This window comes from Sceloporus undulatus, chromosome 3 (assembly GCF_019175285.1).
Source record: "Sceloporus undulatus isolate JIND9_A2432 ecotype Alabama chromosome 3, SceUnd_v1.1, whole genome shotgun sequence".
NCBI lineage: Eukaryota > Metazoa > Chordata > Lepidosauria > Squamata > Phrynosomatidae > Sceloporus > Sceloporus undulatus.
The window spans coordinates 6,268,200-6,290,946 of record NC_056524.1 but is presented as its reverse complement, the minus strand read 5'-3'; the positions used below and the strand labels follow the sequence as shown (position 1 = coordinate 6,290,946).

General features: G+C 39.7%; 1 protein-coding gene across 1 annotated transcript in view; it reads right to left on the bottom strand.

The window, feature by feature from the left end:
- Positions 1–22,747, bottom strand: part of LOC121925120 (UV radiation resistance-associated gene protein-like) — a 52,917-nt gene that overhangs the window by 11,212 nt on the left and 18,958 nt on the right. The window contains exons 6-10 of the mRNA XM_042456915.1: positions 9,766–9,871; positions 5,774–5,900; positions 4,336–4,420; positions 3,008–3,095; positions 2,165–2,225 (exon numbers count right to left, since the gene is read on the bottom strand). Coding sequence (XP_042312849.1) covers positions 2,165–2,225; positions 3,008–3,095; positions 4,336–4,420; positions 5,774–5,900; positions 9,766–9,871 — 467 coding nt within the window. The remainder of the gene's footprint in view (positions 1–2,164; positions 2,226–3,007; positions 3,096–4,335; positions 4,421–5,773; positions 5,901–9,765; positions 9,872–22,747) is intronic.

Genomic DNA, 22,747 nt, shown 5'->3' with positions numbered 1-22,747 from the left:
AGGAGGAACTTCTTGACAGTAAGGGCTGTTCGACAGTAGAACACACTCCCTCCGAGTGTGGTGGAGTCTCCTTCTTTGGAGGTCTTTAAAAGGTGGCTGGATGGCCATCTGTCAGGTATGCTTTGATTGTGAGTTCCTGCATGACAGGGGGTTGGTCTGGATGGCCCTTGGGGTCTCTTCCAACTCTATGATTCTATGATTTATACCTAAGAAGCCTATTTAAATAGCTACAGTACACCTTCTTGTATTTTAGCATCTCACTCTCTTCAGAGTCAGAACATTTTTAAAAGCCAGCTATCTGAAAAAAGGAACATCGCATGGTAGTTTGGTGGCTGGTTTTGACTAGTGGAGCACAGAATGGGCAAATGGTGTGGACTGCCAAGGACTTCCCCTCAAAAACAAACATACATCTGGCACTGGGACTGGCCCAAGAGAAAGCAGTTAGTTATGCCTGCAAAAAGGACTGCAAAGGGTTCAAGGGTGCTCCAGTGGTTGATAGAAATGAGAAAAGAGTTAGACAATGTTGAGAGTTTATGATTAGAAAATAGGGTTTTTTTGAGAATCATTTTGTAGCTGAGGAAGTTTAGATGTGGTTTGTATAATTGTTTTGTGTTTGTGTTTGTATGATACATGTTTTATTGAATTGTTAATAAAAAAAAAGAAATGGGATTTTGAATATCTGAGGCAGAGACTGGAACAAATATTTTTGGACTAGAATTCTAAGAATCCGCCATCTAGACAATGGCCATAGCAATGGATGATTCTGGGAGCAGTAATACAGAAAGGAAACTTCTATTCTCTAACCTATGGACTACATTTTCCTGACTCTCAGGTCTTTGTTTAATGAAACTGTAATCCTGTTCTCTCTCACAGTTGCAAAGGTGTAAAGAAGACTTAAAGACATATACATTCTTTGCCTACTTGAAGCAATGTTCAGCAGATAAGTTTAAGTCAGGGAAAGCGGCTTTTGGCTGCACTATCTTACAAACAGTATTTCATAACACAAGTAGCCACTCTCATTCTTATGCTGTGCAGCTTGGGTATGTCCCAGTAGTTGTGGATTGCTCCTTCAGTCGTCTTGAAACTGAGAGGCTGATACCTACCAAGACTGGTCATTCTAGGAAGACTGAAGGAACAAACCATCCCACACCCTGTGGCCACATGTAAAAAAATAATAATTTATATACTCATGTATAAGTCTAGACATTTTATTGAAAAAACTGACCCAAAAAAATTGAGTCGACTTATCCATGTATCAATGTAAGTCCTGTACTTTAACTCTTATAAAGAAAAAAGAAACCATCCCCTGGTAAAAAGCAAGAGTATAATCTGTCGTGGAAGCACCAATTCCCTCTATTCTCTCATCCATCTAGCTTTTAGCATAAACATAAATAGTTATTCCTGTGGGAATTTTGTAAATTATTTGGCATTGTTTTCCTTTGCTTTATCTTTTACATCCTTTGAAATATGCCCCTAGGTTTTACCCTCAACCTATCCACGGTCCATATTAAAATCTATAATACTGGCCCCAAAACACGTCCTCGACTTATACATGGGGTAATTAGTAATTAGAAATTAAAGACATATAAATTCTTTGCCTACTTGAAGCAATATTTAGTTCTAAAATGATAATGTGGATATGGCAAAGCCCATTGCCAACTAAGAATTTAACCAGACAGAAACAATCTCTATTACATGTGGAACAAAAATGATTTGTTGGTGACCAGGAAGTTTCTGAATAGTGCTTTATCTTTTCCTTTGAGGTCATTATTAACAAGGTATGTACACATGGTTTTTTGTGGATTTTTCGGCCTATGTGGCCATGTTCTAGAAAATTTTCTTCCTGACGTTTCACCAGCATCTGTGGCTGGCATCTTCAACTTCACATATGTACACATGGATCTGTAGGAAATACTGCAACCTAGTAGCACCAGTAGATGTGCAAAAGTAGACCAATTATAGCAATGAAACATAAAGTATTTCATTGTAAAGTTGTTTGCTTTCTCTTTCAAATTCTTCATGAAAAAATTCTTCATGAAACTGGGAGTGTTTAATTAAAAACATCAGCACTCTTTCAACTGATTCTGGTGTTTGGGTTACTATGTTAGGATGTCTACACGCTGCAATTAGATACTAAAAATGAGCAGGTTAAAGGCCCAATTACCTTGAAAGTCTTCAGAATTGGGCAACTTGACTCCACAAATAAAATAATCCTTTTGATCATTCTGTGGATTTAAAAGCAGAAAGGGAGGTTGGATCACAGCCCATTTCAGAATAAAAAATAAAGTCATAAACAACAGGATCAAAAATGAACATATAATGGAAGCAGACAGGTCTTTGAGCATATGTCCTAAATGTTTAATGGCAAAGTTAGCCAGAAGAAATCAAAAGTCATGTTCCATTTTGACAGCAAATTGCTGCTCTGCAATTCGCCTGCTCTGTTCACTGCTTTAGAGATAGAGCTGCAAACTTTTCCCTTGCCTAAAGGGTTAATACCTCTGCTCTTGAGGATCAACAGCAGTGAAGGAATGCCTGGCCCACCTCTCCAACCTCTATTGTTTCAACAAAATAAAAAGTATAGAGTCCAATCTTTAAAAGGACACTACCACTATAAACCGACTGATGTATGATAGAACTAAACAAAGGGTGATTCCAGTGTGCCTTGTCCCTGACAATGTGATGGGCTAGATGGACCCATGTTTCAATCTATGATCATCAAAATGAACTCCTGCCTACTTGGACTGGCAGCAGCTTCTCATCACCTCAAGCAGTGCACATTCCCAGCCCTGTTATCCAAGATCTTTTAAGTGGAAATGCCAGGAGCTGAACCTGGAGTATCACACATGCAAAAATGTATACCCTAACACTAAACTACGGACACCTGCCTTTTTGCTTTTTAATGGTTAACTTGACATTCAGAACAAACATTTAATATGTTGCCTTAAACGACAGCAGCATCCTGAGTAATGCTCCTGGAACTGGTGTGGCTAAAAAACTGGAAACTTACCATATCAATAGGGTAAATATAGGAAAGCTCTGAAAGTAATTGCCTACATCTGATGGTCAGCTGTGCATTTGTCTTCAAGAACTGCTCTCTGGAAAAGAAAGACAGAAACTGAAACAGTTAATTACTCAATGATGGCTGCATGAAGAACCCTCACTGCCTATTATTCCCAGAAATTACTCCTTCCCTATGAAAGTAGCAGTTAAGAGCAATAGTGGTAGAATATAATGCACTAAAAACATGAGAAAAATGATAGCCAACTTCAATAAAAGAAGCACACCTCCTCCATACAATACACTGGGCATGATGAATAGAAAAAAGTAACATGAAAACTTCATGACAGCTGTTCCCCTAGAAGATCCAAGACACAATGCTTGTTGGAAGTTGATTAAGACAGTGCTGCTCAGTGATGATCTGAGGACCAGTGCAGATCTGTGAGTTATTGGCTGTTGGCCTGAGGTGAACTTCCATGAAAGGAATAGTTATAGCCAATAGGCACAAAGATGGTGCTGGTCCCTGGCACATTAGAGGAGAAAACCCTGTTGGTCCTCCACATAGGCTAGCTTAAAATACACTGATCCAGGAGGATGAACCTGCTTATAGTGGTGGCTCACACCATAACCAATGTGTCAATCCCTGGGGGGATTTTTGACTGACCAGGGGGAATAGACATCTCTGAATCCCTCCACAAATTGTCTTCAGGGAGATGACTCAGCATAAGGAACAACAAACATGAACCAAGTAAGCTAGAGAAGATCCCTGACAAGACAGTGTAGGTCACAGGTAGCAGCAACTGATGGGAGTCCTGTCAGTCACTCACATGGGAGCCTTCCAGCAATATATAGCTCGGGTGTAAGAAAAAAACTAACAGAAAAAGGAATTATGACTCTGCTGACTCACCAGCCCCACTCCCCAAATTACCATTAATCATGGATTTCATCTTCTTAATCTATATCATTTTTCCTTTGTATAATATCAGAACCCTCTAGGACTGGCTTTCTGGAAATCTTGGAAGAGTATACTCTGTTTGGCTCCCTTCTTTGTAAATGGGTTCTGTTGAAACTGGGTGACAGGGGTATCTAGCAAACTTAACTCTTCCACAGTGCACCAGGTCTTACTATTGTGGAAAATTTAAAAAGTGAGCTAGATCAAACTGCTTGGCACTGGCATCACCAAAGGCTGCTGGCAGATGCCCAAGGATGCCACCAGTCTTAAATCCCTCCCCCCAAAATAGCTCTGGTATATTTGAAGGGAGAAGAAGTTACTTGTCATTCCAATCAAGCTGACAGTGGCTACAAATAGATCAATGAAAGGACTGAGACTTCTTTTACCTCTTAGCAGTGCATTCTTTCCTCAACTCTTGCAGGGGTTCTTTGTCCAGCACGAGCTGCTGATATTCCTCTTCAAACACATTTCCTATCAAAGACATTTTAGGAGAATGTATTTTGTGCTTGTCCTTTCTTCTTGGGTTATAAATACTGGCAGCCATCACAACACTACTGTTGGTGTAACCACTAAAGATGTGGCACTACAGGATACTTTTACACCAGTCTTTAGAAAGCCAGTTTCTATTCTACAAGCAATAGAGGGTTTCAAATAGGAAACCAACATGGGATATTGTGAAACACGATCAAGGAAGGACTTAGGACTCCAAGGTATATTCCACAATGAAGCATCTTTCATCACTGCACTGCCATTGCAAACGTTAAAATCACAGATCTGGAAGAGACCTCAAAGGCTTCTAACCCAATCTCCTACCATGCAGGAATACACAACTAAGGGGTTGTCTGCATAGGACAAAAGGCCTGGGTTCCCCAGCTTCATATCATCTAATTAAGATGATGCAGGCCAAAATCCAGGGAGCAGAATTGGGCATGATCCTGTCTGACCAGACACAGATCTAGAAGATCCAGCCTGATTCCAGAATAAACAGCTGATACCCCAGGGTAATTTGCCCTTGATTTGCCACAGTTTCCTGCAAACTGTGACAAACTCTGACTGTTCTCTCTCTCTCTCTCTCTCTCTCTCTCTCTCATCCTGTCTCTCTCTCTCTCATACACACACACACACACTGCGCTCCTTACTTTCCCATGCATCACTATGACTGAGAAGACTCCTCAGTGCTGCATCTGATGCAGAAATGGGGTGCCTGGCCATGTGGGTGCAGTCAGGTACTCCATTTCAGCATCAGACATGATGATGGGGGTGGGGTCTTCTTAGGCAGAGTGATACATAGCAAGGTAAGGAGTGTGTGCCTGCCCTGGTCCTGTGTCGGTGTGTAAACAGGGGTCCCAGGGAACAACCCAGGTGAGCACTGGGGCCAGGATAGCACATGCTCAGCCCATGCTATCCTGGCCCATCTGCTCACCCTCTATAGCACTCCTGAAAGATGCCCATCCAGCCTCAGTTCAAAGACCTCCAAAAATAAAGCATATGCCACCTACGAGGGAAATCTATTCCACTCTTGAACAACTGTTATAGTAAAACAGTTTTTCCTAATGTTTGGGTGGAAACTCTTTTCTTGTAATTTGAATTACGAAGTTCTTGTGCTTCTGGACCTCTTCCCTCTTCAGAGCTCATAAAACACTAGAAGACCTTAGAAGAGAGGATCTGGATGCTTTAAAGGACCGATGTAAGGGATCTACTGATCTAAGGTCAGAGTGGGAGGATCTCACCACTCAAGAACAGACTGGGCTACTCTTGTATCTCTCAACCCTCAATGACCGCCTGCTTGTCTGTTATGGGTAGACTGCTGTCATTGACACTTACCTCTGTCAAATAGTGTACTTTGTTCCTTATGTAATAAGGCCACCTCTCGGCCCAGGGCTTTTTTCTGCCTCTCTAGCTCATTTCGTAGCACCAAGATCTTCAACTGTAAACACTCACTCTCCTTTTTCTATACAAAAAGTGTAAAAAGAACTGTTCAGTAAATATGTTGATGTTTCCGATTCACGTAAAGGCCTGAGCACAATCAGATAGCCTCAGAAAACATGATTCACTGAAAGATCATAGCCAATCCATTATAAGCAGACAACCTCTCATGCAATGGTACCATGGAAAAAAACCCCAACATATTCAAACTGCAATAAATCATGGCCTGGGAACTGTAGACTCCTGCAGCAGAGCAGCTATCAGGGGTATTTTCAATAATCACATTACTGAAACACCCTGGGAAGTTCTCAGCTTAATTCTCCTGTCTTTCCTGTCAATCTGATGTGTCTTTGGCAGGAATTCAAGAGCATACCCTGTTAGTGGCTGTACCCAGAGGCAATAACTGAGCCTTGCCTAGCCCCAAATTCAAGGGTAGTTGAAGTGTAGGCACTCCAGATACTGTTGGATTACAATTTCCATCAACCTTAGCTAGCATGGTCAAAGGTAAGGTGAGGGGATTTGCAGTCCGAACAGCATAAGGAGGACCATATGTTGCCCACATTTTTCTCCAGCAGTTAAAACTTTTTTTTTATTCTAACAGGCTCTGTTGCTCTACATTTTAAACTATATTTTAATATGTATCTTACTAGTATTCTAACTTGTAGTTCGTACTGTTATATTGCTCTTGTTTCAGAGGTTTAGTATGTTCATTCACTGACTCAGTTATGTCCACCAGGTTTCTGGGTGCAATAGCAGGCAAGATATGACGGGCGAGGAGATGGAATGGCAAGATATCTGAAAACTGCCTCCTCTCATATGTACTTGGCAGAAATTTGAGATCCCCAGAGAAGATGGCTGGACCCATCTCTTTTATGCTTCCAGTGGCCTGCCGAAACATAGCATTCAGTGTTTGAAACTGCTAGTCCTAGGATTGTTTTTAAATTGCTTTTAGGAGTTTTTAAAGAGTATTTAAATGAGTTTTTAAAATATATTTGTATCTGTTCATCTCCTTGGGAATCCTTGTGGTCTGAGAGATGATACAGAAGTACTTAAAATAATAATAATATTTTAAATGGAGTCTGTGTGTGTGTGTGTGTGTGTGTTTAAATAGTAATGAAGTCACTGAAAGGGTTGTGCTGAGAACCCTCCATGGGATACAGCAGATCCCAGGACATCTACCAAACAGCACTCGAAGTACCAAAAGCAAAAAATGCTACTCAATCCATACTTCAAATGGCAAGGCATTCAAAAGCAAGATGAGATCCCTTGCTTCACTGGTGTTTATCTGTTTTGTTTTCAACTGCACCTACATTCTAAACTCATGCAGGGCTTTTTCAGTACATCAGTCTCTTTCGAAATAAAGCTGTTGATTTTCTCTCTGCTTGTAGAACCAATAGACATACATATAAAAATAACAGTTTCCCTTCTTTTTTTCCTGACGCCCACTTTTCCCCCTGGGAAAAACTGAAAAAACAATTGGGTTAGGGAAAAATTTCTTTCAGAATAAATAAAATAATGTATTATATAATTTATATGTATATTTATATTTCCTCCCTATAATTATCTCTAAAAATTACATAACAGGAAGAATTTTTTGTAAGACTATACAGCAAATCAAATCATAGTGATTCCTCGTCTTGCCTTCCTTTTCACAGTTCTTATGGGACTGAGACCTTTATATCTGTTTATGTCTAGTCCTATGGAGGACTAGATAACACAAAATAATGTCCTTTGTTTTAATAATGTTGATGATTTCTTCTCTTTTTATAGCATTTTTGTTTGTTCCTCATAAGCTGGTAAAACCAAAAGAGGTTCCTCATAGTTCCAAGTGTTTCGTACCATTCAGGTCCTAGTAACTCCATGTATAACAAAACATTACTACTTTAAAAAGTTAAATCAATTTGAAATTACTGTCAGAATAAATTATATATTTAATACACTAAACATGGTCATTTTATGTCAAACCAATGTTCCTAAAGTTTAAAGGGGGCCTTTCAATTAGTAAAGGGTACTGATTGCATTTCCACAAATCCCATTTTGAGAGAAAGGCAGGATATAAATCCAAACAATCAATCAATTCCCCCCTCCATTTTTTCTGATTTTCCCCTTTTTCCTCCTCAAAACCCACAAAGAAAGACATTTTCCCCACAGCTTCAAAATTTTCTATCTTTAAGAAGTAAGTGCTTGTCATATTCCCATTCCAAGTTCTTCATAAGCTCAACTAAGATGACAGACTCTGCTTCAAGTGAGCATTGTGAAAGAGTTTTTTAAAATAAAAATATAATATAGGTTTTGTTTAAAAAACTGTATATGTGATTAATGAACTTAAGGGAGAATTTGAGTATCTCCGCTCTTTTCCTAACTTGTATGCAAACCCCAGACAGAAAACTTGGCTATTGCCTCAACACAAGGTATCGATGCTAAAGGCAGAAAATTAGTTCTGTGCTGAAACAGGCACACAATGATATAATAATCTGCTGGCCACAGAGACAGCAGAACAACTCCTGGTGCTTCTCACAATTTACAGCCAACTTTATGGAGGACCTGAATTTTCCACTTTATGTCAAGCCTTTCAAAACTTGGAGAACCTCATCAAAATAAAATGTAGGAATCCTCACTCTGGGCCACTAACAATTGCACGAAGAGAATATGACCCATCAAGATTGACTTTTTAAATGATCGATACAAGGCTCTAGGTACCTGCCAGGATGTGCCAATACTGTGTAAGTTTCCAAGTTAAGTCACAAGTTACACTGGTCCCCATTTTAAAGCAATCCAAGCCTGGCTTTTAGCACTACTTGGTGCCAATACATTACTTCATTCCAAACCTATAAAAATCTAAGCCTAAACTGACAATTAAAATGTTTGTCTCTATGCCCAAGAAGTCATTACATGCATTTTGCTCATCCTCAAAATCTTGGAGTGTCAGCGAGCTCAGCTATTACACTCAGCCCAAACAATTACAAGGTTCACTACACTTTCCACTGGTAGCTCATTAATCCCAATCTGTTAGAGTTTGTTTTTCCTGGCAGCCACTTTTTGCTCCTTTGCCACAGAGCCAATGCTGATGCTTTATAACGGCAGGAGCATTAGGAGGCCTATTAATTTGCCCCTTTTCCTGCTTCTCAGCAATTTAGATTTAATTGAATACATCAAGATGTTGGGCTTTCCAGATAAATATTTCCATTTAATAATGAAAAGGAGCTTGAGTTACATGCAAAAATGATACACTTTGAGGAAGCCCACATAACCACAATTATTGCATAAAGATGCCCAATGATTTCTTCTGCTTGTGAAATGTGTCGTTACAGATCAATCATTCCCAGCAGTGAGGGGACCACTGAAGAAAACAAAGTCTATCCCCTCAAAAAAATCAGGTGTTATTTTTTTAAAAAAATGTGTCTGGGGCCAGTTTTTGGAAACCTGTTGTTTCAGTATCTTTGTTTTACAAACATAACATAGTCCATCTCTTTCCCTGTTCATATTTCCAAACTCCGATAGATATTCCTGAACTGTTACTGGTTACCAGTTTGTAACTTTGGACATTATTCAAGAGAGGAACTTCATCCTCAAGTATTAATTGAGACCACAAAAAGAAATATAGAAACCCTGGATTGACAGCAGATGTTTAACAGAGGACACATGGCTGAAAGATCACAACATTGAATAAGTCTCTCTCACCAGTACTGGAGTAAGGCATGTAGAAAGTAGAGCCTGCACTGAATTTGCAGCCTCACATCTTCTCATATTTCTAAAATGAGATCCAATTCATGCTTTGAAAGTTTCCCATTTGTATGAGCTTGTTTTCTGAAGAAGCCTTTACACAACCCATAACTTTACTTCTGATATTTGCCAAAGTGAGACTAAAGCACAAAACCCCTCAAACCTACCAGCTCTTTGCTTGTAGATGTAAGCCTCAGTTTCTCTTCAATCTCTCTTCCTATTTTCTGAACAGTTACCTGAGTCTGTTTGATTGCACACTGGGCCCGATGGAGCCTGCAAACAAATGCACAGATGATAAATTAAAACATTCTTCACAAATAATTCCACAGCACTGAACAGCTATGTTTCACCAAGAACTGATGAAGCAGAGTGGACATCAGAATGAGCTATGAATCAAAAAAGCCCAGGTATGTATCTCACTTCCACTATTAACTCATAATGTGGCCTTCAGGGAGCCATTTACTCTCAGTAACTCCAACCCACCCAACCTGCAGTGCTAGGATATTAATACTAAACTCCCATAGCATGTGATTCTTAATATGAGAACTGAATGTAGTAGATGAAAGCGCTTTCAACAGTGCTGTGATAATGCCTAGTATTACTACTTCTATTGAGACATTTTGGGGAGAGCCTTCCATACCTAACTATCACAACTCTTAGCTAGTGAGAGTGACAGTTCTATCTATTCAAGCAAGGCTGGACATCATCATCATCATCATCATTTATAGCCCGCTCTTTTCCCAGGTCTGCGACTCACAGAGTAGCTTCTCAGCATTGAAAACAGTACCATTAAAAACATTAAAAATGCAACCTTGGGGCTTCAAGCAACTTCCCCCCAGGATGTTTTATGGCCCTTGACATTGCCAGAATCCTCAGAGCCACCCTTTTCTAGCCAAAATAGAAGGGGACTTGCTACTCCTGAAGGACTCCAGGTTCAACAAGTTAACTTTTAAACAGATTGCCTCTCTGTACTCTTTAACATCAAAAAATACTCATTTTTGAGGGCCAGAAGTGGATTCCAAGGCACTTTGGGGTTTTTTATTTTTATGATTCTTCAGTTGTCTATGTAGCCCCAGATGGTCCTAGAGCATAAAGGTGGCCCTCAATCTGCAAATGCCCACTTCTTGTTTAAAGCTACTTCTCTTTGGGGACACAACAGCAACATGCTGTAGCAAAGCGTTCTTCAGATTAAACAAATGTTGTATTTTTCATACTCTTGTTCATCTGCAGTCTATTATCAATAATGTAAGTTAGTTGGACTATGTTTGAGAAAACATTGCTCCCCATGCTTACTCTACTCGGTGTCTAATTACTAAGGGGATTACCAGATCTAATAACAGAAAGCCTGAGTATGACTCTACTCCTACCTTCTTTGGCTAGGGCTATCTTGGCACTATCAGATGTGAACAGGTCCAAGTGAGAAATCACATAACATACTGATAATGCATCTTCAATGTACATGAGCCTTGCCATGGATCTGTCTGCACCAGTGCTGTGTAAGTGTTAGGAACTTGGAAAGAGCAGGATTATCCCGCCACACTGTTGCTCATTAAACAAGTCCCTACTCTGTTACATGAAGACAAACTAAAAGCTGATATAGGAATAGAAAACTATACCTAAAAAATTCCAAATGTATAGAATTATAGAATAATGCTATTATACAGTTTCCAAATTACGTATCTGTTTGAGATGGATGTGCATTTTACAGTAAACTACTCAGACCTATGTATCATAAATCAGTTAAGTCTGTATATTACTGAGACAATTCCCAGACTCTACGAACCTCATGATAAAAGGTGCCATCTGCAGACAATGGCATCCAGTTACTGTCAGAATCAAACTGAACATTTCAAATATCTCATTTCTGAGCTCAAGTTTCCTTCATAACTTTTCTTCTGAGTTGCTCCCATGATCCATAATTAGGTTTACTCTCAAATTCTATTAAAACGAACCACAAAACATGCCAGATTCTGCATTCTGACAAAAGGCACAACTAACTAAAAAGCAACCACCACTATACCCAGTTCTCTGGTACAAACACAGATGTAACCATTTAAATTTATAGGCTAAACAAAGACACTTCTGAAAAACGGTGCACCATTTTCTTCAGAACCAAGAACAGCTAAAGTGACTTCACAAAGAATAACATGAAATTATTCCTTTGTGACTGGACATGACATGCCTAAAAGACATACAGTACTTCCCAAATAAGAAAATTTCAGAGAGAGGATTTAATTACATTTCAGGCAGGATTCTCCAGCAGTAAATATTTTGAGACTCTTAAAAAGATTTTTTTAAAAAAAAAAAAGAGGGGGAAAAGAGAAAAAAGTCACCATTTGCATTCTTGGAGTGTAAACAATCTGGTCAGGAAGAAAGCTTCAACAAAAAGATGATTCATGACTAAATTTAAAAATATTCATTTTGAACCATTTGGTAGTTGTGACTCCTAAACCATGCTCATCTTCAAAGGCTTTAATTCAAGAAAAGCAAATATGCTTTCTTTAAAAAGCTCAATGTCACAGGATCCTGGACTAGTCTAGTCAGCATCCATCTCACATGTAGGTTGAGCTCAGAAAACTCAGTTCAAAAAAGTCCAAAAACTGAAACAATGCTGTTCTCTGGGTGATCGATCTCTTAGTCCGAAATTCTGTTTGCACACTATAGTAGTACTTTTCCCTACTGTCCTGCAGTAATGCTGAGGAAAGGCACACCAAAATCTACTAGTTCCAAGTAGCCCATTCTTTCAATGCTTTGCTTTCTGCACAGCTGCTACACCCACAACTTTTTTCTTCCTGCCAATGCCACCTACACTGGCATAATTGTGCCAATTATAAAATGCATTAACAGGTTTCTGGCTGAGGACTTTCAAGCCAGAACATGCAGCTCTATTGTTATGTTATTTTGCTGATTATCAATTTGATTCCAATTCAAAGGTTCTGGCATTGACCCTTAAAAACTGGGTATATGCTTCTCAGCCCAAGCGAAGACAATGACAAACCTACTCTGACAAACATTGCCCAGAAAAAACCTCATGGATACCATGAGGTTTGTTATGAAGGAGTGTTATTTGTGATATGGAAAAGGCAGTTGACACGTGGACCTGGAACGCATGGATGGAAATTTAGAGAATATTAATATTGGGCCTGAAGTATAAAAATGGATTTCACAAATATATATGAACCAAAAGCGAGAAATTTAATATAAGGGAGAGCTAACAACCAGTTTCTAGTGAAAGAGGAACAAGGCAGGGGTTGCCCTTAATCCCATTAATTATTTATATTGATAATGGAAATACTGATAAATAAATAACATTCCGGAAACAATACAAGGGGTGAAAATAAACAAGTTCAATATAAGATAAAGAAGCATTTGCAGACGATGTGGTAATAAATTTGGAAGATCCCCAAAATAATAAATAATGTGATAAGATAATTGAGAATTTGGTGAATATACGGGTTAAAATTAATAAAAATAAATCGGCAATGATACAAAAAATTTGAACAGAAGAGGATAAAAAGGGACAAGAAAAGACAGGGATAAAATGAAAAAAAGTGAAATAGTTTGGTATTTGGATTTAAAAAAACAAATGAATTGTTGGAAAATAATTAATGTAAATTAATGGTCAGAAGTAAAAAAGACCTGGTAAATTGGGGAAAATGACAACTGATCGGTTTGGGAAGGATAGCGCGATAAAGATGGTCAGTGCTTCCAAGATACTTTTCCTATTTCAAATGATCCCCATTATAAATTCAAATAAACCGTTCAAAAATTGGGAAAAAGATATTTTCGGCTTTTTTTTGGCAAAACAAAGACCTAGAAGAAGACTAAAATTACGATAAAAGACCGCACGAGAAGAGAGGGGGCGTAACAGTTACCAAAATTTACAACTATATGCAGATGCTTGTAGTCTATGTGGATAAGGGGATTGGATAAATCGAAGGGAGAGAAGATTGTTAGAATTGAGGGAGAAAGGGCTAAGTTATGGATTTCAGGCCTATTTGGCTTATAATAAAGAAAAGTGAATCAAGTCAATAAAGTAACCATGGTATAAGAAGAAACTTATGGAAATATGGAACATAGAAAAGAAATATTATAGTATTAAATTCCCTATGTGGTTATCTCCACATGAGCGATATACAGGACAGAAAGGATAAGAAAGAGAGGAATGGGTTTAAGTATAAGGGAGATAACAAAGATAGAACAGGGTAAAAATTAAAATAAAACACAAGTAGAAAGTAGAACATTAGGATTGACCGCAGGCTGGTTTGCATATAGACGCATATATGAGAGGACAAAGGAGATATAAAAGAATTTGGGATGAATAAATAAGACGGAATTAGAAAAATTATAATTGAGGATCAATGAGAAACGAATTGGGAAAATTTATAAGAACTTTTTATGAATTAGAAATGGAGAGTGAAAGGGTGAAGGAGACTATGGTTAAGTGGGCCAAAAGATTGGGCATAAATAACATACAATTCGAACAGTGGGAATTTATTTGGACAAAGGGACTGAAAGATAACTGCATCACAAAATATAAAGGAAATGGGTGATAAAATGTTCTACAGATGGTACGTAACTCCGGAAAGGATGGATACAATATATAAAAAAAAACAAAAATAATTAAATGTGGAAGTGGGGGAGACTGTAGGTACTTTTATACACTGGTGTGGTGGAATTGCAAAATTCATAAAGAAATTTGGAAACAAATCAGGCATTTAATTGGGGGAAATTTTACATATTAAATTAGATTTAAAACCAGAGAGCTTTCTTCTATACTGAGTATGTTCGAGAGAAGAAATAGAAACCAAAGATGGGAAACTGTTATTTACAGAACATCATACAGAATACTATAGCACAAGTTTTGTAAAACAAGGAGGGACCCGAAGGTAGAACAATGGCTAATGAAACTAATGGAAATTAATAGAAATGATAAAATGACTCAAGTGTAAGAGATGAAAGGATGGGGAATATAACAAGGAAAAATTAATGAAGAGTGGAAAGTGGTGTTGACTATATAGGAGCAATGGGGAGGGAATTGGTCGAGATTTAAGGATTAAATAATGGGAAGGCTTATTAAAACTGATTTGTTACGATTATAAGGAGTTAAGAGAGATAATCATAATGCTGAATAAGCGTTGCTTCGCAATGAAGACTAATCTACGTATAATAAACTATGAGGTTTAATAGAGGATATATAATGGGAAAATAGAGATGCCAACGAACACGTTCAACATCGAGGACGGAAGTCACTGGGGGTGCATGTCTTGAGAAGCAGGCCGTACTGCGCTTGCATAGTTTTGTCTGCTGTCGCGGTCTGTTCGCAATCTGGTCCCGGGATTTTGTTTGCTTTGTCTATTGCTGGTGTTGTATGTTGGCGGGGTGGAGGGGTCTGTAGGGCCTGTATGGCTTTGTTATGGGGGTTTGGTGCCGGTGTTGTTTCCAGTTGTTTCATGCCTGCGGCCTGACTGTATTTTGTTCAGTGCCTTATCATCACGTTTCCAACCCCCGTTGGCCACCCCTGCCGGCCCACCACCCAACCCCTCTCCGCCCATGCGCTGGTCTACATTGATGAATTATAATCCATTGACCCCGGTCATTCACGTGGTCTCTGCCAACCCTTGTGCTTTCTCAGGTACCAAATCAGAGCACACTGCCCCAAAGCCACAAGTTGCTAGGAGTACAGTTAGATGGACCACCAGCTTGATGGCACAAATAATTTCTTTAGCAATAGGTAAGCTAAGCTAAACCTCCTCTCATGACCACGTCCTCCCTATCATGGCATAGCAATGGCTACTAAGTCGTTTAACATGCAATCTATTTTTCACAAGAGAAAGCACTACGAAGTGTTGCCCCAGCCCTGAACCCAAACCTCAATCCATCGGCTGGACAGATACCCCCATGGGTGAGAACACATATAGGTGTCAAATCTGGGATGCATAATCTTGTGCTGTAATTCAACCCCTGTTCTTTCCACCACCCAAGGAATTGTTCCTGCAGTTAGCACAGAAGCAGGTGTAAATTAACACAGGATTATTTACAATGGTCTGCGTAGGACATACATCTTCTCACTGTTTCCTGAACACATTTTGGTCCTTAAGGAATGGGATTTTATAATCATCCAAAAAGTAGCATTTTAAAGCATTAGGAGTACATGGCTGACTGACAGATTTGAGGTTGGAAAGGCATTTTCCTAACCCCTGAGGTCAGTCTGACAGTGACCCTGCAGGGCGCTTTTTTGCTTTCCTCCTCTGTAGCAATTCATTTTGTAGATCTATTAGGCATGTTACTATTTGTCATATCAATAGGGCTTTAATTATTCAAAATGCGTTAGAACCATCATTTCATTAATCCTCAGCAACCCGGGAGCAGGTCAACATCGTTCCTATTTACATATGGGAACTGACAAGAGGCTGAGATTTACCCTGAGGTAACTGAGACTTCAAACAGAGCTGAAATCTGAACCCAAGCCTCCTTGGCCGTCCCAAAGCTCAAAAGCACTGGACAACCTTGGTATTGTCCATCAATACTAACATACAGCCGTGGCAGGTTAAACTTCCCTCCTGCTCGTTTCCTGTCAGTCTAGGGAAATCCAGATGTGAACTGTTCTGGAAATGGATGATCATGGTACTTCTTGCATGGATCAACTGAGTAAGATCTAGAAACCAATTCTTCTAGTTCACCACTGTAGAATCTATCAACCTCACACCAAGAAACCCTGGATTGCAGAGCAAAAGAGCAGCAAACAGAGGACCAATGCCCACTGGGAGGCTGTTCCTGCATTCATTTAGATGGTATGGGGGATATCAAAGCTGCCCCATCCATCCAGAAGTGCTTGTTATCAGCTTCGGTAGATACGCCAACTGCAACCCTACCTGGGCCAAAGGGACCTTGAAACTGTGGTACACACTCTGGTAACCTCTCGGCTAGATTTCTGTAATGAGTTCTACATGGGGCTACCCTTGTACCAAGTCTGGAAGCTTCAGTTAGTACAAAATATGGCAGCCAGACTGGTCACTGGTGCATCTAGGTTTGATCATATAACACCTAAGTTGAAAGCTCTGCACTGGCTGCCTATTCGCTTCCGGGCACAATACAAGGTGTTGGTTATCACCTATAAAGCCCTACATGGCTTGGGCCCAAGTTACTTGAGGGACCGCATCTCCCCCTATGAGCCGCCCCACACGCTCAGAACATCCGGGAAGAACTTATTGGAAACTCCATCGTCCAAATATGTCTCCTCTTCCCAAACGGCCTTTACAATAACGGCCCTGCAGATCTGGAACAGCCTTCCGGAGGAGCTCCGTCTCATGACCTCAAAACTGTACTATTTTTGCCAAGTGTCCCCCCTCCCCCTGAAGGAGTGATGTCTACATTACCAATATTCCTGCGACAATTTAGGATTCGTGTCTATACCAACTGGATGTTGGATGCTGCTGGCTTGTTGTATTTTATGATGTTTGTATAGATGTACAATTTTGTGTTTTTATAGTGTATTGTATTGCACTGTATGTATTGATTTTAGTAGTCTTTAACCCCGCTTCGATCCTTTGGGAGAGGCGGGGAAACACAATTTTTTTTAATTATTATTAAATTATCTAAAAGGAGTGGTTGCAGCTACATATGATTGAGTTTCCCCCCTCCCCTCTCCTAATCATTTTCTCTTTTATGTAGTGACTTAAAATCTATAATAAGAGGAGATAGACTGATTGTCTTATAGTTGTCTTAGATTGCAAGCCATCATGGTAAGGAGCCACTCCATTTGCTGCCTGAGATTCTGTAAGATCTCGTTCAAGACACACTGAACAACTCCTTGCAGAGTACGTATATCTTTTCAAATGCATAGTGGGACAAGGTCCCTTGAGCCACAGTATTCCAGCAGCTCTACTATTTTAATTGCTCAGTAGACTTCCAGACCCAACAGCTGTAGAACAGGAGAGCCTGACAGCTGTAGTGATGTTGCTTTATAGTTAAGAGGCAGGTCTAACAAAATAATGTTATGTGCCTTCAAGCTGACACCAACGTATGGTTGTATTGTATTTTTCTTGGCAAGCCTTGTTTAGAGGGGATTTGCCATTGCCTTCCCTCACAGCTGAGTGTGACTACTAGCCCAAGATCACACATTGAGTTTCCATGGCTCAACAGGTCATTGAATTCTGGTCTCCCAAAATCCTAATCCAAAATTCAAAACATGACACCACATGGGCTCTCTATTCAAATGAGATATTGTCCATGTTTTTCTTAGGAAAGCTAAAAGCAATTACTGTAGTCAATTAGTAGCCATTTTACTTGACAGTTTTCAGAAGGTAAGTGACAAACAGCTAAATCTTCTCCCTGCATCCGTGAGACCAACTGTCATTAGATTCATTCTGCCTGGTCTTTTTTTAAAGACAAAAGCCTGGAATCCAAGAAGTTTTGTGGCCTAGTGCCTTCTTTGCTGCTACACCACCAGCTATCTTCCAAAAAGCTGCTTGTGGAGCTTGGAGGGTGACCACAAGAGAAGCTTTGGGGCAGCATGAAGGGCTACTGTTAGCACGGAAAATCAGCGATCCACAAGGAGAAGCATTTTCTTCTCACTATAAGAACTCTGTGGAGACTGGACGATGCTTCTTTTCCTCTTGTCTCCCTCCTTCTCCTGCAAGTTCCCTAACAGAGTTGTCATGAAACATAAGAGATGAGAGTGAGCAAATGTGCTACATTAGTATACTTAAAGCCTGTAGAACGTATTTTCTGCAGATCGCCTGAAAATTATCTGCAGATCATTCTCCCAGGTCAAGGTACTCAACTGAAAGGCTTTGCTTTCAATGAGATTTTTTAGATGTTCCTACAGGTCTGCAGTTGCATTTTTCAATCAGTCTTCCTTACATTTAGCTGTCAATCACTGCAATATTATTCTCCACTTCCCTATACACATTGAATTCACCTAGCATTTTTGACGCCCATTTTCCCTGAAAGATATCTGTGTGCAGTTTGAAGCTAGGCTGCCAGTTCCAACCTAGTGATGCCACTTGCAACTCACCCAAGATGTCCTTGCATGTTAGAAGGACTATCTTTGCAAACAAAGTCCATAATCCAACACCTTTGTTCTACAAAGCACTGAAACTAAACTTATTTTGCTCAGGTAGCAGATTTCCAACCAAGAATGAACACCAAGCTGAAGTGGGCTAAAAATAAGAAAAATATTAGTGAGAGCCTTGTCTCAACTTGTTTTCATGCCAAAATGAATGTTTCTGGAGAAATCGACATGTTATATTATGTCTCAAGTGTGTTCTGCAGAACAGAATTTAAAATCCCCTGGGACAAGACTGTAATTACAAGGGAAGAGATGAGGCCATCCCCCCCCCCAAATTGGAATTCTGCTGCCCCATGAAATTTTCCTTTCGTCCCAAAGCCTCTAGTGCTGCAGTAACTTAAAGGTTAATTTCAGCATTTAGAAAATTGCTGTTGAGATGCAAATGGACTTTAAATTTCCTGGACTTTGAAAATCTCCCTATTGCTGCATGGCTAAGAGGAGGAGGAGCCTGCCTGCACAAAATATATCCTTCTCAGTATACCATTTTTATTAAGGACTGAAACATCATGCAGGCATCTGACTAACATCTCCAATTGTTCCCCCCCCCCCTCCATCCTGCCTGATGAAGAGGCCCATGGAGCTTCAAAAGCTTGCAACAAGTATACTGTGCATTTCAGTTGGCCAATAAAGATATCATTAATGGATTTTTGTTTGCATTTAGAAAAATAATGTAGGTATTCACCAAAGGGAGCAGGTAAAGTTACCAAGGGAATGCAAACACTGAATATAAAAATTCTACGAGTGAATGGCTTTCAGTGTCTTACTTTCTGAAGTGCTAGAAATATGGGGAAATTTGGGCAATACCTTTGCTGTGAGAGTACTCAAGCATACAAGTATAAGACAGAAAGACGACAGGAATAGGGGAGTCCTAAAATAGTCTGAACAGCTGCTTCTACATCAAAGAAGTGTGACTGTTTTGGTACAATTCCACAAAAACACAGATATTATTGACTGTACAGGTATGCCATAAAGATATCCCTAGAGCAGGGCAAAGTGTTTGAACAAAGGCATTCTGTGGACTGCCCAACTACTGCTGGATGTGTCTGAAAAATGGATGAAGCCTGATCACAAGCTAAACTTCACAAATTGCTTCCACAAACCAACAGACATCCAGGCAGATCACACAGATTTCCCCATGGAAGCAGAGAAAAATGTGTTAAGAGACACAACAACCTCAACTCATTCTGGCACTATACCGTCACCTTGCTCAAAATAAAACTCAACAAGTCTTCCAAAAAGCAGATTTCCTGTGTGATGGACACTCCCAACATGTTGCATGGCTGAAAGCTGTGAAATTGATCCTTGCTGGCATCGAGAGGAGAATGTTGTGTGCTGGCCTTTTACTATGGTTATTTCACTGGAGAATTGCATAACGGCTCCCCTCATCACACATTGCTAGAAACTTGAACAATTGTTTTCTTGCATTCCGCTCTGTATTTAATTTCAACCATTTAAGATTTTGGTGTTAAAGGATTTGAGGACACTCCCTCAAATTTAATTTTTAGCTTCTAAAGTGCTTTTCCAGAAACTCTTTCACATTTCAAGCTCCAAAAACAGGATGAAGGTTAAGGATGTAGAAAGCAGGTGCAGCTGTGCTTCAAAATCTTTGGGTTTCCTACAGTAGATGCGACTTGAAGCCCATTGGTGGTCAGCTGGCCATTTCAGAGTTCAATGCATTACCCAACTTTTAGTAAAACACTCACATCCTGTCATGTTTGGCAAAGTTTCCATGACTTTGTCAGAACATTTCCAACAGGAAGGCTAAAAATAAAAACCCTGTTCCAGATGCAGCTAAGAGGCCACAGAAGTTATATCATAATGTTACAGTTTGCAACCAGAAGTATCATGCACTCTCTCAATGCCAGTATCATATTTTGTTATAAGCGTCCGGTCTTTTAGTATGCTCAAGGAATTCAACACATCGTAAGATTTCTGTCATGATATACTCATCACTTCTGAGTGGCTAAATCATACTCCGGAGTGGCCCAGCACATTTTCTTTCTTTAACTTCCACATATCTACAACTTCATTTCTTGTAATCCTTTTATCATCTCATCGTCATGGTTAGTTAAATGACACAAACTGGACACTGAACTTATTTTTATTCATATGTATGTAATGCCCTTCTCCAAAGAGCAAGAACAAATTTACAGTAGACCCTTAGTATTCCCCTGGGTTTAGTTCCAGGATCCTGCTTAGATAGCAAAATCTGTGGATACTCAAGTCCCATTAAATAAAGTGCATAGTACAGTGCACCACCCGCATCAGCAGACACAATCATACACTTAATTTGCTAGGGAGCCCGCAGGGCGCAAGGGGCAGCGCGTCCATTAAGAATAATAGGCGCGCACCCATGGCGCACACATAACACCAGCACCACAACTCCGCACCATGCACGAGCCCCATTATTTTCAACGGGCCTAAGCATAATGCGGTTTTTTTATGTGGGTGTGGGGGGGGCAGAAAGGATCCCCTGCATAAAAAAGGGCGGACTTGTATAAAACAGCAAAATCAAAGTTGCTTCTTTTTTTTTTTAATATTTTCAGGCGTGAATGACTGAATCCGTGGATACAGAGGGCTAACTGTTTGTGAGGTCCTGAAGATGTGGGTGGCTTTCAACGTCCACCATTTAGAAAAGGGATGGGTGGATATGGATTCATTTCAATCTGGATTCATGTTGGTTATGGGACAGATATAGTTTTGGTAGCTTGATTCATTGTGGCTGTGTTGTTGCATGCCTTCACATTGGTTTCCAACTTACTGCACCTTACAAACATATCACAGGTTTTCTGAGACTGACTCAACCCGATGTTTATGAATCGAGCTGATTCCCAAATCTTGCCTTCCAGGTGTTTTGGATTTTTGGCCAAGATGGCTGAGGCTTCTGGGAGCTGAAGTCCAAAACACCTATAGAACCAATTTGGGAAAGGTTTCAGATGAGGTTATCTGAAAGACTGAGTTCTCCCAAACAAGCCTGCAAAGAGTGAGGAAATCTGCAGGAATGCTTTCTGTCGGTTCTGCCATTTGCACAGGCCAGTCTGTGAGTATGTGAGAGTGGGCCTTCTTGGTGGCTGCTCCCACTCTATGACACTCTGTTTGTGTCTGTCAACATCTTCAATAACTAACAGCCTGGTATGTTTCAACTGGTATTTTAAATTAAACTTAATTACTACTGAGACAGTTTTGAATTTATTTGTGTGTTACTGACAGTAACTAGCTTAACTATATTTTAATGTGTTTTGTTTTATTGCTACTTTGTTTTTGCTTTTAATTATGTTGGAACCACCTTGAATCCTATTTGTGAAGAAAGCGTGGGATATACAGTGGGGCCCTTGGTAGCCGCTGGGGTTTCATTCCAGGACACCAACCCCATGAAACCAAAATCCATGATGTTCAAGTCCCATTAAATACCATGAATTGTAAAATGGTGACTCTCTTAAAAATGGCAAAATCAAGTTTTGCTTTTTGGAATTTAATTTTTTGAATATTTCAAGCCGCGGATGCTTGAAATGCATGGATAAAGAAGCTGTTAAATTTGAAGGTGGAACTGTAATCTAATAAACAAATAAAACTAATAAAATTAAGGTTTTGCTTGTTACTGCCTGCATCAGACACAAGGACACAATGGGATTTTCACACCAAATTTGGAGAGATGTTTGGGACGGTCTGAATTAAAACACAGGTGTATGTGGCAGGCACAAAATTCATTTTGGGGGGACCTAATTATTTCTCCATTCATACAAGAGCAATGCAGCACATCATTTAAAAGATTTCAACGAGTAAAAACTTTTTTTGGAATTTTGAAGGTTAAAACCTTCAAAGAAAGAATTGTTGCCATCATTAATAAAAAAAATTAAGTCACCACAACCACAACCTGCAACATACTTAAACAACTGGATTTCCATTCCACCAATTTTGGAGGTGATGCATGGATGAATATACACAAAATTCAGTTTCTGGAGATGTGAAGAAGCATCCTTCCAAGCTGAGGAACACAGAATGAGCTTCTCACCGTGGCATGCAGGCTGTGAAAGTCCATGCGCAGGACGTTTAGTTTGTCTTCCCATTCTACCAGT